Source organism: Triticum dicoccoides, chromosome 4A (assembly GCF_002162155.2).
Source record: "Triticum dicoccoides isolate Atlit2015 ecotype Zavitan chromosome 4A, WEW_v2.0, whole genome shotgun sequence".
In the NCBI taxonomy this organism is placed as follows: Eukaryota; Viridiplantae; Streptophyta; class Magnoliopsida; order Poales; family Poaceae; genus Triticum; species Triticum dicoccoides.
The window spans coordinates 518992576-519012634 of record NC_041386.1 but is presented as its reverse complement, the minus strand read 5'-3'; the positions used below and the strand labels follow the sequence as shown (position 1 = coordinate 519012634).

At 45.7% G+C, this 20059-nt stretch overlaps 1 protein-coding gene across 1 annotated transcript in view; it reads right to left on the bottom strand.

The window, feature by feature from the left end:
* Nucleotides 1–15326: 15326 nt before the first annotated feature.
* The window catches only part of LOC119283596, a 33096-nt gene continuing 28363 nt past the window's right edge, over nt 15327–20059 (bottom strand). Inside the window, exon 4 of the mRNA XM_037563075.1 lies at nt 15327–15706. Coding sequence (XP_037418972.1) covers nt 15327–15706 — 380 coding nt within the window. The remainder of the gene's footprint in view (nt 15707–20059) is intronic.

Sequence of the window (20059 nt, the reverse complement as noted above, 5' to 3'; positions counted from 1 at the left end):
AAGCTTCTGCTCATGACTACAAGAAGAAAACATGCCACAAGTGCAAGAAAACTGGACACTTCATCTCTGAGTGTCCACAGTGGGACAATGAGAATAGAAAGAAGAAGAAGAGCAAGGAATATGACTCTGACGACAAGAAAAAGAAGAAATACACAAAGTCTTCTTCCAAGTCTTCATCACACAAGAAGAGCTCATCTGGCAAGGCACGTGCGTTTGTTGGCAAGGAAATGGATTCAGAGGAGGAGTCCGCTTCTGAGGAGGCAGAGGTGGAGTCTGAGGAGGAGTCTGATTCTGGCATTGCAAGTCTGGCTACAGCATACGTCGCCAAGTCCATCTTCAACACTGAAGACAATGACTTCATCACCGACACCGATGCAAATGACAAGGACTACTCCACTCCTACCTACTGATTCATGGCACGCGATGCCAAGGTAAACAAACGCACTACTCACTATCAAACATCTAGTGACGATGACTCTGATTGTGATTCAAAACCCAGTTATAAAACACTTGCTAAAATTGCAACTGAACAACAGAAAGCCATGGAACATATTCAAAAATAGTTAGACAGAAGCGATGATCTGTTGGGTGCTGAAATGACTCGATCTGAATCCTTAATTGAAGACATAAAAAATCTTCACGTTAAGTATCAGGAACTTGAAGATCGTCATGATACTCTCTCAACAACTCATGAAAAGCTTTCCTATGATTATCTTCAAAGGAAGCAAGAACTTGAGAAATTGAGGGAGGCTCATGAAGATCTTCAAAAGGAAAACGAGTCACTTCGCGCCGAACAGATCAGTTCCGCCCAGGAAGGATTTGAACCACCATGTCTTAAATGCATTGAGCGTGATAATGCTACTTCTGTTGCTGAATGTTCCACTGATACTGCTGTTGCAATATCTTCAACTGTTGATGTGGTAACTAACCCCTCTACTGAGGATACCACTGCTATTGCTGATGAGAATGCTAGGTTGAAGACATTGCTTGAAACAGGGATGTATAAAAGTCTTAAAGGACATCAGACATTATGTGATGTCCTCAAGAAGCAGATTCTGAACCGAAACCCTAGGAAAGAGGGTGTTGGGTTCGTAAGGAAAATAAATGCAGATGGCTCTTACTGGAAACCTGAGCAGTACCCCAAAACCAAGTGGGTTGCTGCAAAGGAACCTTCAGCAGATCCATCCAATTTATCTGGCTTCACTTGTGCTAACCCCATTATCATTGATGAATCCTTTGATGCAAACTATATACTGTTTAAGAATCAGAATGGTGAAGTGTTTGCCAGGTACATTGGTACTAACTGCAGGAATGGACCGCCTATGAAGAAGATCTGGGTTCCGAAAAAGTGTCTGGAAAATCTTCCTGTGAATGTCTTCATGACACCTCACTTGAAGAAGACAAACCTCAGATCAAAGGCTTCATACGGTCCAAAGGCTTCATGCAAACAGAGGACTCACCTGAGTCACACTAACGCAAATGTTTTGCAGGGAAACCATACTCACGCATATGAATATGAGAGCGGTTCATCAAACCGTCACGTTCATATGACCAAAAATTATTCTGCTTATTCTTATGAGTACTATTGTCCACCTGCAAGACTGTTTGCTAAGGCTACAAAGCCAAAATTCTCAGATGCTGCACTTAGACTTATTGCTTCTAAGCCACCCTTGAAGATGTGGGTGGTTAAGAAGGCTTAACTCTCTTTTGCAGGGAAAGGTCTCCAGCAGAAAACCAAAATCTTCTGACGCTATTGCTGGGGACCTTAAAAATCTTGTAGGGCGCAAGATAAAATGCCTGAATGGCATCATTATGTACTTTGTTCTTGAATCGCATGCTACTCTCCCTATTAGTCCTAATCTGGATCTAAGTTTTCATAACCCACTGGTTCGTCAAATGTTTTTGCTTCACAATTCTCTTCGTGAAGCCTATCCCCCTAACTGCACTATAGGGTACGACACCAGCGTCTTCAAAGTCTTCAGAATGGATTATTGACAGTGGGTGTACAAATCACATGACTGGCAAAAGAAGCCTTCTTATGGACTCAACCTTACGTCCATGCGACAAGAGCCACATCACATTTGCTGACACTGGTAAAAGTAAGGTATTGGGTCTAGGTAGAGTTGCAATCTCAAAGGATCAACACATGGATAAAGTCATGCTTGTTGAATCCCTTGGTTTCAACTTAATGTCTGTCTCAATGCTTTACGATTTGAACATGGTCTTAATATTTGGAAAATTTCGTTGCCTTGTACTAATGGAATCTGACAAGTCTCTAGTGTTTGAAGGGTATTGGAAAGATGATTTGTATGTGGTAGATTTCTCAGCAGGGCCACAACTTGCAGTATGTCTTCTTGCAAAAGCTTCAGAATGCTGGCTCTGGCATCAGAGGCTTGGGCATGCTGGCATGAGGAACCTCCACACCCTTGCGAAGAAGAAACATGTCATAGGCATCGAGGGCGTCAAGTTCAAGAAAGATCACTTATGCGGTGCCTGTGAAGCAGGGAAGATGACGAGGGCAAAACATCCCTCGAAGACAATCATGACCACTACTCGACCCTTCGAACTGCTTCACATGGATCTTTTTGGTCCCACTCACTACTCAACTTTTACTACTACTGCTTGCCTCTATGGCTTCATCATTTTTGATGATTACTCTAGATATACTTGGGTACACATAATCCTTTACAAGACTGAAGTGCAGGATGTCTTCAGACGCTTCGCCAATCGAGCTATGAACAATTACGGCGCCAAGATAAAGCACATCAGAAGTGACAATGGCACTGAATTCAATAACACTGGCCTAGATACATATCTTGATACCTTGGGCATCACACATGAATTCTCAGCTCCGTACACGCCACAGCAGAATGGCGTCGTCGAACACAAGAACAGAACACTCATTGAGATGGCCAGAACGATGTTAGATGAATACAAGACTCCAAGAAAATTTTGGACTGAAGCCATTGACACTGCATGCCATACAATCAATCGTGTGTATCTTCACAAGCTTCTGAACAAGACATCTTATGAACTCCTAATTGGCAAGAAGCCAAATGTCAGTTACTTCAGAGTATTTGGCGCAAGGTGCTGGATCAAGGACCCACACTACACCTCAAAGTTTGCACCAAAAGCACATGAGGGTTTTATGCTTGGATATGGAAAGGATTCGCACTCCTACAGAGTCTTCAATCTCTTTCACTACAAAGTGGTTGAAACAGTGGATGTGCGGTTCGATGAGACTAATGGTTCACAAAGAGAGCAACTGCCAAATGTGCTAGATGAAGTTCCAGCTAGTGAGTCAATCAAGCATATGGGAACTGGAGACATTATACCTTCTGAAGCTCATCCTGAAGAAGAACTTATCATCTCAGCACCTAATCAACATGAGGACAATGCTCAGCCTGAAGACATTCCTCCCAACAACAACACAGATCAGCAAGAGCAAAGTCTTCGCCCTGTACATCCTCGCGTTGCCAATGAAGTGCGGATTGAAAGAATAATTGATAGCATCAATGCACCTGGTCCACTCACTCGTTCAAGGGCAACTCAGCTAGAAAATTTCTGTGGGCACTTCGCATTTGTCTCAATATCAGAACCCAAGAAAGTTGAAGAAGCCTTCATGGAACCTGAATGGATTCAAGCTATGCAAGAAGAGCTTCAATAGTTTGAGCTGAATAATGTATGGGAACTGGTTAAGCGTCCTGATCCACGGAAGCACAACATAATAGGCACCAAATGGATATACTGCAACAAGCAAGATGAGCATGGTCAAGTTGTCAGAAACAAAGCTCGTCTCGTTGCTCAAGGATATACTCAAGCGGAAGGCATTGACTTTGATGAAACATTTGCTCCTATGGCTAGGCTTGAAGCCATACGCATACTGCTGGCCTATGCAAATCATCATAACATACTTCTATATCAAATGGATGTGAAGAGTGCCTTTCTCAATGGAAAGATTGAAGAAGAAGTGTATGTTGCACAACCGCCTGGCTTTGAAAATCCAAAACATCCTGACATGGTATACAAGCTCAACAAGGCACTGTATGGCCTCAAACAAGCCCCTAGGGCCTGGTATGACACACTCAAATACTTCTTGAAGAGCAAAGGCTTCATACCTGGTTCCCTAGATCCCACTCTTTTCACGAAGACATATGATGGTGAACTGTTTGTGTGCCAAATATATGTGAATGACATTATCTTCGGCTGCACCAATCAGAAGTACAGTGAAGAGTTTGGATATATGATGCAAGAGCAATATCAGATGTCCATGATGGGGGAGCTGAAGTTCTTCCTTGGTCTTCAAATACGACAACAACGCAATGGCATCTTCATATCTCAAGAGAAGTATCTCAAAGATTGCCTGAAGAAGTTCGGTATGCAAGACTGCAAAGGCTTCACAACACCAATGCCAGCCAAACATCATCTGGGTCCTGACGATAATGGTAAAGAGTTCGATCAAAAGGTATACCGCTCCATGATTGGTTCTTTACTTTATCTATGTGCATCTAGGCCAGATATTATGCTTAGTGTTTGCATGTGTGCTCGATTTCAAGCGGCACCAAAGGAGTCACATCACTTAGCTGTGAAGCGAATTCTTCGATATTTGGCTCACACCCCAACTCTAGGATTATGGTATCCAAAGGGCTCAGAGTTTGATTTGGTTGGATTCTCGGATGCTGATTATGCTAGTGACAAAGTTGATCGCAAGTCTACATCAGGCACATGTCACTTTCTGGGACGATCACTTGTATGTTGGTCTTCAAAGAAGCAGAACTGTGTATCTCTCTCCACTGCTGAATCTGAATACATTGCTGCTGGATCTTGCTGCGCTCAGCTTCTGTGGATGAAGCAAACACTCAAGGACTATGGCATTCATCTGAAGCAAGTGCCACTTTACTGCGACAACAAAAGCGCCATCAAGATTGCCAACAACCCAGTTCAGCACTCGAAGACAAAGCACATTGAAATTCGTCATCACTTTCTCAGAGATCATGTTGTGAAGGAAGACATTGATATCATACACGTCAACACAGAAGAGCAATTGGCAGATATCTTCACCAAGCCCTTGGATGAGAAGAGGTTTTGCAAGTTACGGTGTGAGCTAAATATCCTGGAATCCTCAAATGTCCTGTGATCAGGCACACATCCTAACCCTTGTGCATATTGATGACTTAGATGTGCAACACACAAAGTGAAGTATCTCTTCAATCAATGAAGACATACATTCTAAGTGTGAATACATTAATGTGGAAATTGACTTCAGAGCGCCATGATAATTGTGCGCCGTGTCTGGGTCTAATACTTCCTATACGGTGGGTAATGCCACCACCAAACGTTCTATTTTGAAGTGTTTCACTCTTGGCGTTACCTTGCAATGTCTTCACATTTGGTTTGGCTTCGAACTCAACATATATTCATGATTATCTTCACTACGTTGATTATATAGATATATATATACTAGTGTTCTGTCCTCTACAACATTCACTTATAGCTATGTCTTCTTGGTTGAATCTTTTGAACTAAGTGAATGTGATCGGACCCTAATCTCTCTATGCTCTCTATCTCAAACTCTATCTCTCCAAGTCATATGCATTCTATTGAAACTGTCGAATGTCTTCTCTGCGTCCTTGTCAGCAGAAGACACAGAGACAACCTTTAAAACCATTTTCAATGCTCATTCATCCACAAGAAATCCGGAGAAGTAGGAACGACCGCCCAACAATCCAGGCGTTCGTGGGATGTGGAACTGCCCCCAAAATACCGCATGATGGCCACGTACTACTCAGATGCGAATCGCCAGGGGCACCTGAGTAATAGCGCAGTGCCGCCCCTGCGCCTATAAATTCACACTTACCACGGTCATTATCTCCTTCTTCCACCCTCGCACGAACCCTAGCGCCACCGCTAGCTTTCGACAACGCCGGTGACGAAGCGCTTCGCTGCCGCAACCTCTCCGACGCCGTCTTCACGCCGATCGCGGACATCGTCCTCTCCGCCGTCGCCGTAGGTGTCTTCCGTCGCCAAGTTAGGGCACGGAGGATTGAACTGCTCGGCATCATCTCCCACTCCGTCTAGCAATTCCAAGTGTGGTAAATAAAACTTCTTTTTACAGCCCCTGTTGATCTCATGGTTCTGTCACTTTCTACCATAAGAAGTTTCTCTTCACACAAGTTAGATCTTTCAATCTGCATCTCATAACATGCCTAGTATATTCACTTGTGCTTCATGAAGTAGTTAGATTCCTCACTTGTACTGATCTGTGGGTTCGTACAAATCTGGAACCAACTTCTTTTCTATGAGTGAATGTCTTCGCACGATTAGGTCAATGTCTTCTAAACTGATTTATCTTCAAAATCTTCTAAGAATGCATATGACCTCTTCCCCTTCCCTCTCACCTTAATGCTGTCATAGGTACATGTCCGTGGGAGAATCCTTTGGTTCTCATAGTCTGCATTCATTTGCAGAATTCTTACAGCATCACATAAATTCTCCTGAAGCCAGTTCCTGTTGGTCCAGCAAGAAAAAGCCTTTGAAGCCTTTGAACGTCTTGAAGCCTTTCAAGTTAAAGTTTATGGCTTCAGAAACAGCAGCAAGGAAGGAGGGCAGACAGCAACGTGGAGGAACATCCAAAGATCTGCCTGATGAACTGGCAGAAATGTATAAAACGGATCCTAAAGAGAATTATGGTCAGTGCAAGACCCGAATCCAATGGATTTGACGCTATTGGGCAGAACAATGGTTCAAGTACCGCTTCACAACCCAAGAGTATGCTGAGAAGAGTGCCATCAAAAGACCGTGGGGAGACATCTTATTCAAGAACCTTGTACCCAGGACCAGAGATGAAGCCATTGCTCAAGGCTTCTACCCATGCATGGTCCAAGGACCACAGCCTGCTGAAGCACATCCGTCGTCACTACTCTGGTGTCGTGACGACAATCTATTCAAGCGCAACTTCCAGTTTTCCCAGAACTCAGCGAAGCAGAACAAGAAGAAGTTGGGGTTAGACTTCAACCCTGGTCCCTCCGCACCAAGGGCAGATGGCACACGCGACGCAGAACCCAATATCATCGGTCCGTATGCCAACCTTGAGGGCCTCATCACCCGCATCTTAGTCCAAGGGACTGCCGTGAATGACCCTCCAGCTGACTCTGAGTCTGATGAAGCTCCTGTTGTACCGAAGCCAAATCAGTCGAAGAAGCCAAAAGCTTCAAAGCCGGCCCCTTCGCCAAAAATCTCAAGGGCGAAGCCATTGGCAACTGCACCTCCTGAAGACATTGTGCAGTCTGAAGACGTCTCCCGTGTCTCCAAGCCCCAAAAGGCCAAGATGCCTCAGCCACACACCGGCAAGGAGCTCACAGCTGCTGCCATTCTGCGCAGCGAAGCCATTGATCTGTCAAGTGATGAAGATCTTGGAGATGACACTCTCGAGCAGCTCATCAAGAGCAAAGAAGAAGCTGAAATCTTCAACAATTTGCCTCTCTTTGATGTCGCCATCATCCACAACTTCATCAACGAATGGTTTGCCTCACCAAACATCAGCTTTGAAGATCTGCAGCTGCCCATTGGCCTCAGCGTCGCCTTCCAAGGCGCTATTGCTTCAGAACTTGCAATTGCCCAACGCATTGTTGAACTGAAGCAGAAAATTGATCATGAAAAGGCTCAGTTCAAGAAGCATATGGCCAAGCTCAGCATGCAAGAAGTAAAGAGCTTCAAGATCATGTTGCACGAACTAAAGGAAAACTTTCTGAAGAAGCATGCAGAAGCTCAAGGTTCGCGGGAGTGAATGAAGACTCTGGCAGACAGATGTGTGTAGGCCGACAATGAGGCCGAGAAGCGCAAGGCACTTGGGCGTCCCAGCATCGACCCCAGGATGGCCGCGAAGAAGAAGAAGAAGCCTGCTATGGCCGAACCAGAGGCCCCAAGGCAAGAAGCAGTTTCAATTGTCTTCCCAACTGCAACGACTGGCTCGAAGCCAAAGAGCCAGTCAACCGCTTTAGAGCTCAAGAAGACGCGAACTGCAGAGGCTGAAGCCAGGAAGCGGAAACACTCTGAAGCCTCTCCTTCTGCCCCCACTCAGAAGAAGCGAAAGATCAAGAAAGCTCGGGCTGCTCCCACAGAGCCCTTGATGGTTGAACCCCTTTCTGTCGTTCACCCTGACGCAGAACGACAACTGACAGTTCATGAGCCTGCTTCCACAGAGGCTCCTGAAGCTGAAGACATACCAGCAGCCGACCCCATCGCTGCTGAAGACATTGATCATCAGGACAATGTACAAGATGATGTAGCCCTTATCAGTATGAACACAGCGAAATCATCAGCATTGGTCGTCCTCTGACGCCAATTGCACAAGATGCGTCATGGGCGGATCGCCCTCAAGAGGAAGAAGACTATGAGGCCCAGCCCACTCCAACCCCAAAGGCGTCATCTGCGTTCCGCAGGCTTCGCAATGGTCCAAGGCCTCAAGTCTATGCTGAAGACATTCCGGCTGCATCAGCCGCAGAAGAAGTACCACAAGAGCCCACTCCTCTGCTCCACCAAGAAGCAGTTCTCCAAGAGAACGTGCTTGTGACCGACCCTCCAGCTAGTCAAGCGGAGGCTGAAAATATTGAGGCTGCCACAACCAACACTAAAGCCAATGTGGAGCCCTCCCCACCAAAAGCTTCAGAAGACAGCGAAGCTACTGATCCAAACACTTCTGTTCCTGAGTCTGCTGCAGGTCATCAATTTGATTACCATGTTGAGCACATGCCTCATGTCCAGAAGCCAGTCCCAAGGCTGCCGAGGTTCCCAGGTCCTGCATCAGCACCTGGCTCCTTTAACATCAATAGCTTCAAGGTAGATAATACGTTCTTCAATAGCTCCAAGAACCCCTATTCAAGGGAAAGGATTTCATCAGATAGGTTCTGGAGCTATCCTCAGCGCAGCTACTATTCATGCATCCTATACAACCAAGATCGCATCTTCCCGCACAAGCGCCTTGATGTTGAAGCCATTGCTGGTCTGCCCTGTTTAGAGGAAGTGTTGGATTGCTTCAAGCAAGTGGGTCTGCTGCAGTTTGTAACTGATGAAGAGCACTGGAATGAAGAGCTTCTGCTGCAATTCTATGCCACCCTCCACATCAAAGGATACAACAGAGATCCGAAGACTTGGGCCCTGGAGTGGATGACCAGCAATGTCCATCACGAAGCCAATGCATATGATATCATTGAGCTCACCGGCCTGCCCACTCCTGGTGAATTCTTCGAGGAAGGTTGTCCACTACACACTGAAGCTCTTGAGAGCATATTCCAGAGGCCTGAACTGAATATGAGTCAGATGCTCTCCATGATGAAGCCATTGCCCCACGATGCTCCTTATCCAATAGAGTTCTTCGTTGAAGACTTGAGTACCTGCCCAGAACCATCTATCACATTATCCGGCGGAGTCTCTGGCCTATCAAAGGGCACTCTCCAAATGCCAAGATCGAGGGTGCAATGAAGACTCTGATATTTTGTATCCTTCATGGCAAATGCTTCAACGCACAGGACTTCTTCATACGCCAACTTGCTGCATCAGGCTCAGATTTACTTGGTATGAAGTTCTATGCTCCTTGGGTAATGAGACTGATCAAGCTTCACTCTGCAATCTCATATCATCCATCAGCCCGCAACCATCGGATCTTCTTGCCAGATGTGGATACCTCTGCTGAAGCTATATATCCTGAGCCTGCCAAGCAACCTTTGAGTCTTCAGAATGCAGAACACCAGAGCTTCACTCAAAACGTTGAAGGTGTTGAAGCCATCTCCAGGGTGTATCCTTTGGCTGGCACTACACGTGCACCACACCCTGCTTCAACTAAAGCCACTGACAGTGCCACTGCTTCAAGACCCAAGAAGCGCACTCGTGTTCTCAACGACCGAGAGCTTCTTGTGGCCCTTCATCAAAAGCAGGATACGCATCATGACTGGTTGAAGAGACAGATGAAAAGCCTCTTGGTGGATGTAAATCGTATCCGAAATCTTGCCACCAAGAATGCTTTCGTTACCCATGAAACCTGTCGTCGTACATGGAAAGGGCTATCAATGATATGTATTGAAGCTGAACTTGAAGAGGATGGCTTCACTGAGCGATTCAAGTTTGACACCACACCTCCTAGAAGGGCTGTGATGCGAAGCACTCCATCTCTTGAAGACTCTGAGTTTTCTTCCTCTGCTGCCACAGTCACTGCCAGAATCATTGATGAAGAAGACGATGCTACCTCACCACCACCTGCTTCAGCACCTCCAAGCTCTTCTGCACCGCCAAACAACGCCAACAACCCTGCTACTTCATCTACTCCTCAAGGGAACGAGTAGAGGCTCTATGTCTTCAAACCTTTTTGGTCATTACTGACAAAAGGGGGAGAAGCATATGAGATTGATAGTCTTCAAGCGGGTTCATATGGGCGGGTGCCTTATATTTTGCTTCGTGCTTACAACTCTTGTTTTTTTGCTACATTTGGTTCTTACGAGTTGTAACACTTAAACCAGATGGTCGTCTGCTACTTGTTTGCCACCCTGTTATGCGAAGATAAATTCTGCATGTGCGACGATAAATTCCGCACTTATCTCATTCTGCAGATGTCCATTTTCCATTATGCATGTCATTATCTTCATATACTTTCACATGCATAGTGGATTGTCATCATAAGCTGAAGTGGATCTCCACAAGTACAACCTACCATGTGCATTTGCATTCCAAAAGCAAATTAACTTATATGCACATCTTCAGGGGGAGCTCTTGCAACTTATGAAGACAATTCCTTATCCTTTACAATTTCACAGACTATATTCCCTGTTGAAAACTTCAACTAGTTTGTCATCAATCACCAAAAAGGGGGAGATTGTAAGTGCATCTAGTGCCACCCCTAGTTGGTTTTGGAGTATTGACGACAAACCTAGTTGAGGGACTAATGTGTTTGTGAGAATTGTAGGATAACACAGGTAGAAGTCCCTCATTGATTCAGTTTTACTACCAGAGATGACCCCTAAAAATGTATGAAGACATTGAAGTCAAAGGTGGTATATGAAGATATTCACATTGAAGACTATGACAAAAGAAGACACGTTATGAAGCCAATGGAGCTCGAAGACTTAGATCTTTCGTAGTTCTTTTTCTTTTGTGTTGAGTCATAGGAACCATCGTACTGTTAAGTGGGGTCCAGGAGAACCAGTCAGAATGACTGAAGTGATGCCTAAACCAAAAACCTATGTCTTCGAGTGAAGACAATGAGAGCGAATCTTGTCCAGAGCCAGACAAGTCAGCTTTGCTTGTAGCCCAAGTAAAGTTGCCATGAGAGTTTGAAATCTGACCGTTGAGACACGTGTCAGTTCCTTAGTGACCCAGGGTCATTTCGGACAAATCAGGTCGGGTTGCCAAGTGGCTATAAATAGCCCACCCCCTACAACCATACATGGTTGGCTGCTCAGATTTCAGTGCACGGCTTTTGTCGTTTGAGAGCAACCCACCTCGAAGCCTTTGAGAGACTATTCCTAGCGAGGAGAAAGCCCTAACCACCTAGAGCCAGAGTAAATTGGGCATCACTTAAGTCTTCTTGTCTGTGTGATCTGAAGACTTATTACACTTGAGGACTGTGCATCCTCCAGACGGTTAGGCGTCGCGTTCAGAGCATCCAAGAGACATTGTGGATTGCCAGTGAACGAAGTCTGTGAAGGTTTGGGAGTCTACCTTGAAGACTTACCAGAGTGATTGGCGAGGACTATGTGACCTTAGCTCAAGGAGAATACGGTGAGGACTTGGTGTCCTGAGCTGCGTGTTCAGGACTGGGTGTCCGGGACTGTGTATCCTAAGGTTTAAATACCTAGCCGCTCCAACCAGACGTACAGTTGTCACAGCAACTGGAACTGGTCCAACACATCATTGTCTTCAACGAGTCACTGGTTTCATCTTCACTTCTTTTTACTTACTGTTACTCATTGTGAAGCCATTGCATGCTTGCTATATCTTTTGTCTTCACAACGTAACTGTATGACTTGATTGGCTTCATAACTTCTTCCTACCTGATCCTTATTACACTGCAGCTACTTGTCATTGTGCTTTCACTCTATTGAATACTTGACCACGGCTTGCCTAGTGTAATCTAACTTCCGCTGCATAGTGATAGGCATATCTCTACTGTTTGTCTTCATAACTTCCACGTTTTGAAGACTTTCATAAAAATCGCCTATTCACCCCCCCTCTAGTCGATATAATGCACTTTCAGGCTCCACTACTGATCAACTGGAAACGGAACAACATAACGAACACGATCTTCATCGAGCTCCTCCTTGAGCTCGGTTGCGTCACCTGCACGGTATCATCGGCACTTGCAAGCTAGTTTTGGAAGTATCTATGAGTCACAGGGACTCAGCAATCTCACACCCTCGCGATCAAGACTATTTAAGCTTATAGGTAGGGTAAAAGGTATGAGGTGGAGCTGCAGCAAGCGACTAGCATATTTGGTGGCTAACATTCGCAAATGAGAGCGAGAAGAGAAGGCAAAAGCACGGTCGAGATACTATGATCAAGAAGTGATCCTAGAATAACCTACGTCAAGCATAACTCCAACACCGTGTTCACTTCCCGGACTCCGCCGAGAAGAGACCGTCATGGTTACACACACGGTTGGTGCATTTTAATTAAGTTCAACTTCAGGTTTTCTACAACTGGACATTAACAAATTCACATCTGCCCATAACCGCGGGCACAGCTTTCGAAAGTTCAAATCCCTGCAGGGGTGTCCCAACTTAGCCCATCACAACCTCTCATGGTCAACGAAGGATATTCCTTCTCCCAAGACAATCCGATCAGACTCGGCATCCAAGTTACAAGACATCCTCGACAATGGTAAAACAAGTCCAGCAAAGCCGCCCGAATGTGCCGACAAATCCCGATAGGAGCTGCACATATCTCGTTCTCAGGGCACACCGGATAGGTCAAGCTACAAGTAAAACCAGCCCTCGAGTTTTCCCGAGGTGGCCCCGCAGGCTGCCCGTTTCAGACCAACACTTAGAGAAGCACTGGCCCGGGGGTGTTAAAATAAAGATGACCCTTGAGTCTGCAGAACCCAAGGGAAGGTGGTAGGTTGTTAGTGCAAATGGTAAAACCAAGGTTGGGCCTTGCTGGAGGAGTTTTATTCAAGGCGAACTGTCTAGGGGTTCCCATTATAACCCAACTGTGTAAGGAACGCAAAATCCGAGAACATAACACCGATATGACGGAAACTAGGGCGGCAAGAGTGGAAAAAACAACAAGCATAAGGCTGAGCCTTCCACCCTTTACCAAGTATATATGTGCATTAATTAAATAAGAAATATTGTGATATCCCAACAAAATATCCATGTTCCAACAAGGAACAAACTCCAATCTTCACCTGCAACTAACAACGCTATAAGAGGGGCTGAGCAAAGTGGTAACATAGCCAAACAACGGTTTGCTAGGACAAGGTGGGTTAGAGGCTTGGCTCGATAATATGGGTGGCATGATAAGCAAGTGGTAGGTAATGCGGCATAGGCATAGCAAAAGAGCGGGCAACTAGCAAGCAAAGATAGAAGTGATTTCGAGGGTATGGTCAGCTTGCCTGAAATCCCGCAAGGAAGAAGAATGAGTCCATGAAGAAGAAAAACAGACGTAGTCGAACAGATCCTCACAAACGCGACGTTATCGGAACTAACCCAAAGAAGCACACCGGAAAGAAGCAAACAACATGGTAATCAACCGTCACATAATCATGGCATGATGCACAAGCAAGTATGATGCATGTCCGGTTTAAATATGCATGGCATGGCAAAGGGCACAAACAAAACTACAAGTTAAGTGGAGCTCAATATGCAACGAGTTGCATATTGATGGAACACCACATCAATTATTTAGTTCTCTTTCGTTTAGGTACTCAACAATATTAAATGTTGTTAAACATGGCAAGAGGGGAAACATAAGAAATTATCTATTTAGGCAAGTTTAAATGAGGCCGGAAATAACAAACAACAAATCCGGTAAATCCCCATATGCAAATTATCAATTTGGTGCAACAACAATTTTAAACATTTAAATGTTATTATCATGATGCGAATGACATGAACAAGTTTATGCAATTTTTTATTAAAAGTTGACAAGAGCATTATGAAGCATTTGTCACCGTGGTGGAAAGAAAAAGGGGTGCCACGGCAACGATAACGAAAACAGTGCCACTGCAGCGTTCCGGTTCCGGTAACTCAATTGAGATACCGATGCAAAGGAGAAGTGCGGATGCGTGCAAAAGATGGTGGGGCGCTCTCGGATTTCGGGTGTCCCACGAGACGATGGCATGGCGATGGGGAACATGTAAGAAACACGTCGGGCATGGTGCAAACGCGAGCATTTCATACAACACCCAACATTCGTTCACGGGCGTCGTCTGGGTGGTTATACCTTTGAAGCGTGCATTATCGGAACGGATCAAGTCGGTGTAGAGGAAGTAGTGGAAGTAGACGTTATCGTGGCGGTAGTGGAAGTAGTGGTACACATCTCAGTGAGGAAGTAGTCGTTTTTGTTTGCGAAGCGGTAGTGGTACATGGTGATCGAGGAACTTGACGAATCCACGTTCAACGGTAGTCATTCATGACGCTTGTGAATCACGGTTCTTCGGGCAACGGTAGTCGTACACGTCCGTAGGCGTTCAGGTCTTCCGTAGAGGTACTTGACACATGCGTTACACGGGTCTTCGATGAAGGTCGTCGTTCGCACTCCGAGGTCGTCGGTAGAGGTACTTGCAATCTCGGCAACGGTAGTGGAAGACGTTTTCGTAGGGGTTCAAGTCATCGGTAGCGGTACTTGATGAATCCTGAAATGGTCTTAGGCGTCTTCGCGTGTAGGGGTACTTGGCGTTTCCGCGTCGTCGGTCTTGCCGGTCCCGGACTTGGCAACGTAGTTGTACAAGAGCGTCATCGGACTTGTCGAATCCAAAATCTTCGAGGGTCTTCGTGTAGACGTTCATGTCGTAGTCGGACTTGTCAAAATGCACACCGGCGGTAGTGGAACTTGCGTCGGTCGTCGTGGTACTAGGGCCCTGATCTTGGCGTGATCCAAAAAGAAGACAGGACGTTGGGGGAAGACCCGAAAAGTGCTCCCGGAGTCAAACGCAGGGTCGTGTGCAGCGGTCGAGGAACGGCTGCTCGAAGTAGGGGGCTGGCGAGAAGGGACCTCCAGGTCATCGGGGCTTGGAGCACCGGCGACAAAGGACGACGAGGAGGTGGAGGAAGAGCTCTACTCCGAGGAGCTGGTTGCCGGTGGCGCGACGGACGGCAGGGTCGAGTTGGAGCAGGGACTCACCGGCAGGGCAGAAACAAGGTGAAGCGGGCCGGTGATGATGTGCAGAAGGACGGCGAGGTTCGGCGATGGTGCATGGGGTCGCGCTGGCATGGGGAGGCGCTGGACTTGGGTTCCGGCAGAAGGGAGGAGGAGGCACAAGAGGTCGAGGCCAGGGCCTCAGGGCGGAGCAGCTCCGGGGTGGAGCTTTGAGCTCGACCGGCAGCATCCATGGAGAAGGGCGGCGCTGAGGCAGGGTGCGCGGGGCTCTTGGACTTGAGCGGCAGCGGAGGTTGGTGGTGCTTGCGGGGCAGCGGAGGTCGCGGGCTGGCAGCGAGGAAGAGATCGAGAGGAGAGGTGGCGCGGCGTACGGGAGAGATGGGATCGAGGGAAGGGACAACTGCGAGCGAGAAAGAGAGATCAAGGGAGATGGGGATCGGGATGCGTGCGCGTGCAACGCTCTCCTGGCGGCGCTATGAAGCACGAAGGAGGAGGAGGGGTTCGAGGGACATGGGCTAGGTTTAGGTGGGAGTTCAGTTGGGCCGGTGCGGGAGGCCCAGTTGGGCTGGACTTGTGGGAGTTCTAAGAGGCCAGCAGTGCAGGCTGCCTCTCTCTCTATCTCTAATTTGCTTTAACAGGAAAACAAATGGAGAGAAGAAGAAGAAAAATAAAGAGAGGGTTAGGGAAAGAATATTTTAGAAAATAAAATATTCTTGGAGCGCCGGAACTTTGCACAAATATAATAAAATGGTTTGGCAATATTTTAGAGATAGAAAAATAATTCAAGTTTTAATTAGATTCAAACTTGAGCCATTTTTGAATCCAACCAAAACAAGTCCAAAGGATCCGAAAATTGGAGGAGGTGGTCCTGGCACGGTCTAGAATTTATAGGAAAAGAATGGACATTAAAAGAGAAGGGGAAAAAGGGACTAGCAAAAGACAGGAAATAGAAGGAAAGGAGAAGGAGATGATGCATGGGACAAAGGCATGGGGAAATATTTTGCAAGTGTGTCAAGGTGATTCCGAAAATCGAATATTTAATATAGCTCCCTAATATCGGGAGGATATGTTATAAAGAGAATCACCATGTGAATTCCCTTGGTTTAAATGGACTGAAGATCCCTGCAATTTATTTAGTGAGATGCAAAAGACTTATGACATGATGACATGATGCAACGAACCAAAACGAATCACCCAACAACACTCGGAAACATGGAAGGCATCTGAAGCTCCGGTCTTGGGGCGTCACATTACTTTCAATCTATATCATAAAAATACCAAAAATATTTATCTTATTATCTCTATCAGATCTCACTTTTGCAAGTGGCCGTGAAGGGATTGACAACCCCTTTATCGCGTTGGTTGCAAGGTTCTTATTTGTTTGTGTAGGTGCGAGGCGACTTGCGTGTAGTCTCCTACTGGATTGATACCTTGGTTCTCAAAAACTGAGGGAAATACTTATGCTACTTTGCTGCATCACCCTTTGCTCTTCAAGGGAAAACCAACGCAGTGCTCAAGAGGTAGCAGGGGCCGGCCCCCAACCCAATTCGGATTGGGCTTGGGGGGCGCGCCCTCCACCTTTGCCGCATCCTCCTCTCTCCCACTAAGGCCCAATAAGGCCCATTGACTCCCTAGGGGGTTCCGGTAACCCCCCAGTACTCCGGTAAATGCCCGAACTCATCTGGAACCATTCCGATGTCCAAACATAACCTTCCAATGTATCTATCTTTATGTCTTGGCCATTTCAAGACTCCTCGTCATGCCCGTGATCACATCCGGGACTCCGAACTACCTTCGGTACATCAAAACACATAAACTCACAATATCGATCATCACCGAACGTTAAGCGTGCGGACCCTATGGGTTCGAGAACTATGTAGACATGATCGAGACTCACTTCCGGTCAATAACCAATAGTGGAACCTGGATGCTCATATTTGTTCTTACATATTCTACGAAGATCTTTATCGATCAAACCGCATAACAACGTACGTTGTTCCCTTTTTCATCGGTATATTACTTGCCCGAGATTCGATCCTCGGTATCTCAATACCTAGTTCAATCTCGTTACCGGAAAGTCTCTTTACTCATTTCGTAATGCAACATCCCATAACTAACTCATTAGTCACATTGCTTGCAAGGCTTATAGTGATGTGCATTACCGAGAGGGCCCAGAGATACCTCTCCGATAGACGGTGTGACAAATCCTAATCTCGATCTATGCCAGCTCAACAAGCACCATCGGAGACACCTTTAGAGCATCTTTATAGTCACCCAGTTACGTTGTGACATTTGATAGCACACTAAGTGTTCCTCCGGTATTTGGGAGTTGCATAATCTCATAGTCATAGGAACATGTATAAGTTATGGAGAAAGCAATAGCAGTAAACTAAACGATCAAAGTGCTAAGCTAACGGATGGGTCAAGTCAATCACATCATTCTCTAATGATGTGATCCCGTTCATCAAATGAAAACTCTTTGTCCATGGCTAGGAGACTTAACCATCTTTGATTAACGAGCTATTCAAGTAGAGGCATACTAGTGACACTCTATTTCTCTATGTATTCACACATGTACTAAGTTTCCAGTTAATACAATTCTAGCATGAATAATAAACATTTATCATGATATAAGGAAATATAAATAACAACTTTATCATTGCCTCTAGGGCATATTTCCTTCACTCGGGTCACCTAGGCTTTCACTTCGGAGCTCGAGACCGGGTGCCTAGTAGCACCACCATCAAGTCACTCAAGTGTTCTGGCCATCACTTTTCCACGAGCACAGTAGTTACATGCGATGTGTGACCGCCGCCGCTGCACCACCACCCCTTTGTGTCAAGCCGTTGCCCATAGTTTGCATCTCACCGTGATGTCAACCACCATTTCTAGAGGTAGAAACCTGATGACCCACAAGTATAGGGGATCTATCATAGTCCTTCCGATAAGTAAGAGTGTAAAACCCAACGAGGAGCGGAAGGAAATGACAAGCGGTTTTTAGTAAGGTATTCTCTGCAAGCACTGAAATTATCGATAACAGGTGGTTTTGTGATAAGGTAATTCGTAATGGGTAACAAGTAATAAAAGTAAACAAGGTACAGCAAGGTGGCCCAATCCTTTTTGTAGCAAAGGACAAGCCTAGACAAACTCTTATATAAAGCAAAGCTCTCCCGAGGACAGATGGGAATTATCGTCAAGCTAGTTTTCATCACGCTTATATGATTCGCGTTCGGTACTTTGATAATTTGATATGTGGGTGGACCGGTGCTTGGGTATTGCCCTTACTTGGACAAGCATCCCACTTATGATTAACCCCTGTTGTAAGAATCTGCAACTACAAAATAAGTATTAAGGTAAAGCTAACCATAGCATGAAACATGTGGATCCAAATCAGCCCCTTACGAAGCAACTCATAAACTAGGGTTTAAGCTTTTGTCACTCTAGCAACCCATCATCTACTTATTACTTCCCAATGCCCTCCCCTAGGCCCAAACAATGGTGAAGTTTCATGTAGTCGACGTTCACATGACACCACTAGAGGAGAGACAACATACATCTCATCAAAATATCGAACGAATACCAAATTCACATGACTACTTATAGCAAGACTTCTCCCATGTCCTAAGGAACAAACATAACTACTCACAAATCATATTCATGTTCATAATCAGAGGGGTATTAATATGCATAAAGGATCTGAAAGTATGATCTTCCACCAAATAAACCAACAAGCATCAACTACAAGGAGTAATCAACACTACTAGCAACCAACAGGTACCAATCTGAGGTTTTGAGACAAAGATCGGATACAAGAGATGAACTAGGGTTTGAGATGAGATTGTGCTGGTGAAGATGTTGATGGAGATTGACCCCCTCCCGATGAGAGGATCGATGGTGATGACAATGGTGATGATGTCCCCCTCCCGGAGGGATGTTTCCTCGGCAGAACAGCTCCGCCGGAGCCCTAGATTGGCTCGGCCAAGGTTCCGCCTCGAGAAGGCGGCGCTTTGTCCCGAAAGCTTCCTTCTGATTTTTTCCAGGGTAAAAAACTTCATATAACAAAAGATGGGCACTGGAGGCCCGCCAGGGGGCCCACGAGATAGGGGCGCGCCCCCCACCCTCGTGGATGGTGGGTGGCCCCCATCTCGTGCTTTCTTCGCCCAATATTTTTTATATATTCCAAAACTGACTTCTGTGGAGTTTCAGGACTTTTGGAGTTGTGCATAATAGGTCTCTAATATTTGCTCCTTTTCCAGCACAGAATTCCAACTACCGGCATTCTCCCTCTTCGTGCAAACCTTGTAAAATAAGAGAGAATAGGCATAAGTATTGTGACATAATGTGCAATGACAGCCCATAATGCAATAAATATTGATATAAAAGCATGATGAAAAATGGATGTATCAACTCCCCCAAGCTTAGACCTCGCTTGTCCTTAAGCGGAAGCCGATATCGAAAAATATGCCCACATGTTTAGAGATAGAGGTGTCGATAAAATAAAATACAGACATCGGGGCATCATGATCATTCTTACAACAACAAAAACAATATATATATAGGGTCGCGCTATTCGTCACCCTGGGTGAGGAATAGTTTTTTTTCACCCCCCTCTATTTTAACGTCAATGCACCGTAATTTTACGTTCCGTCAGTTTTGTCTTATTTTCGACGCAAAAAGGGACCGTAAGAAAATATATAATCGGCATAAAAAATATTTTATGCTATGTAAAATTACAAACGTAAAAACATAGTCT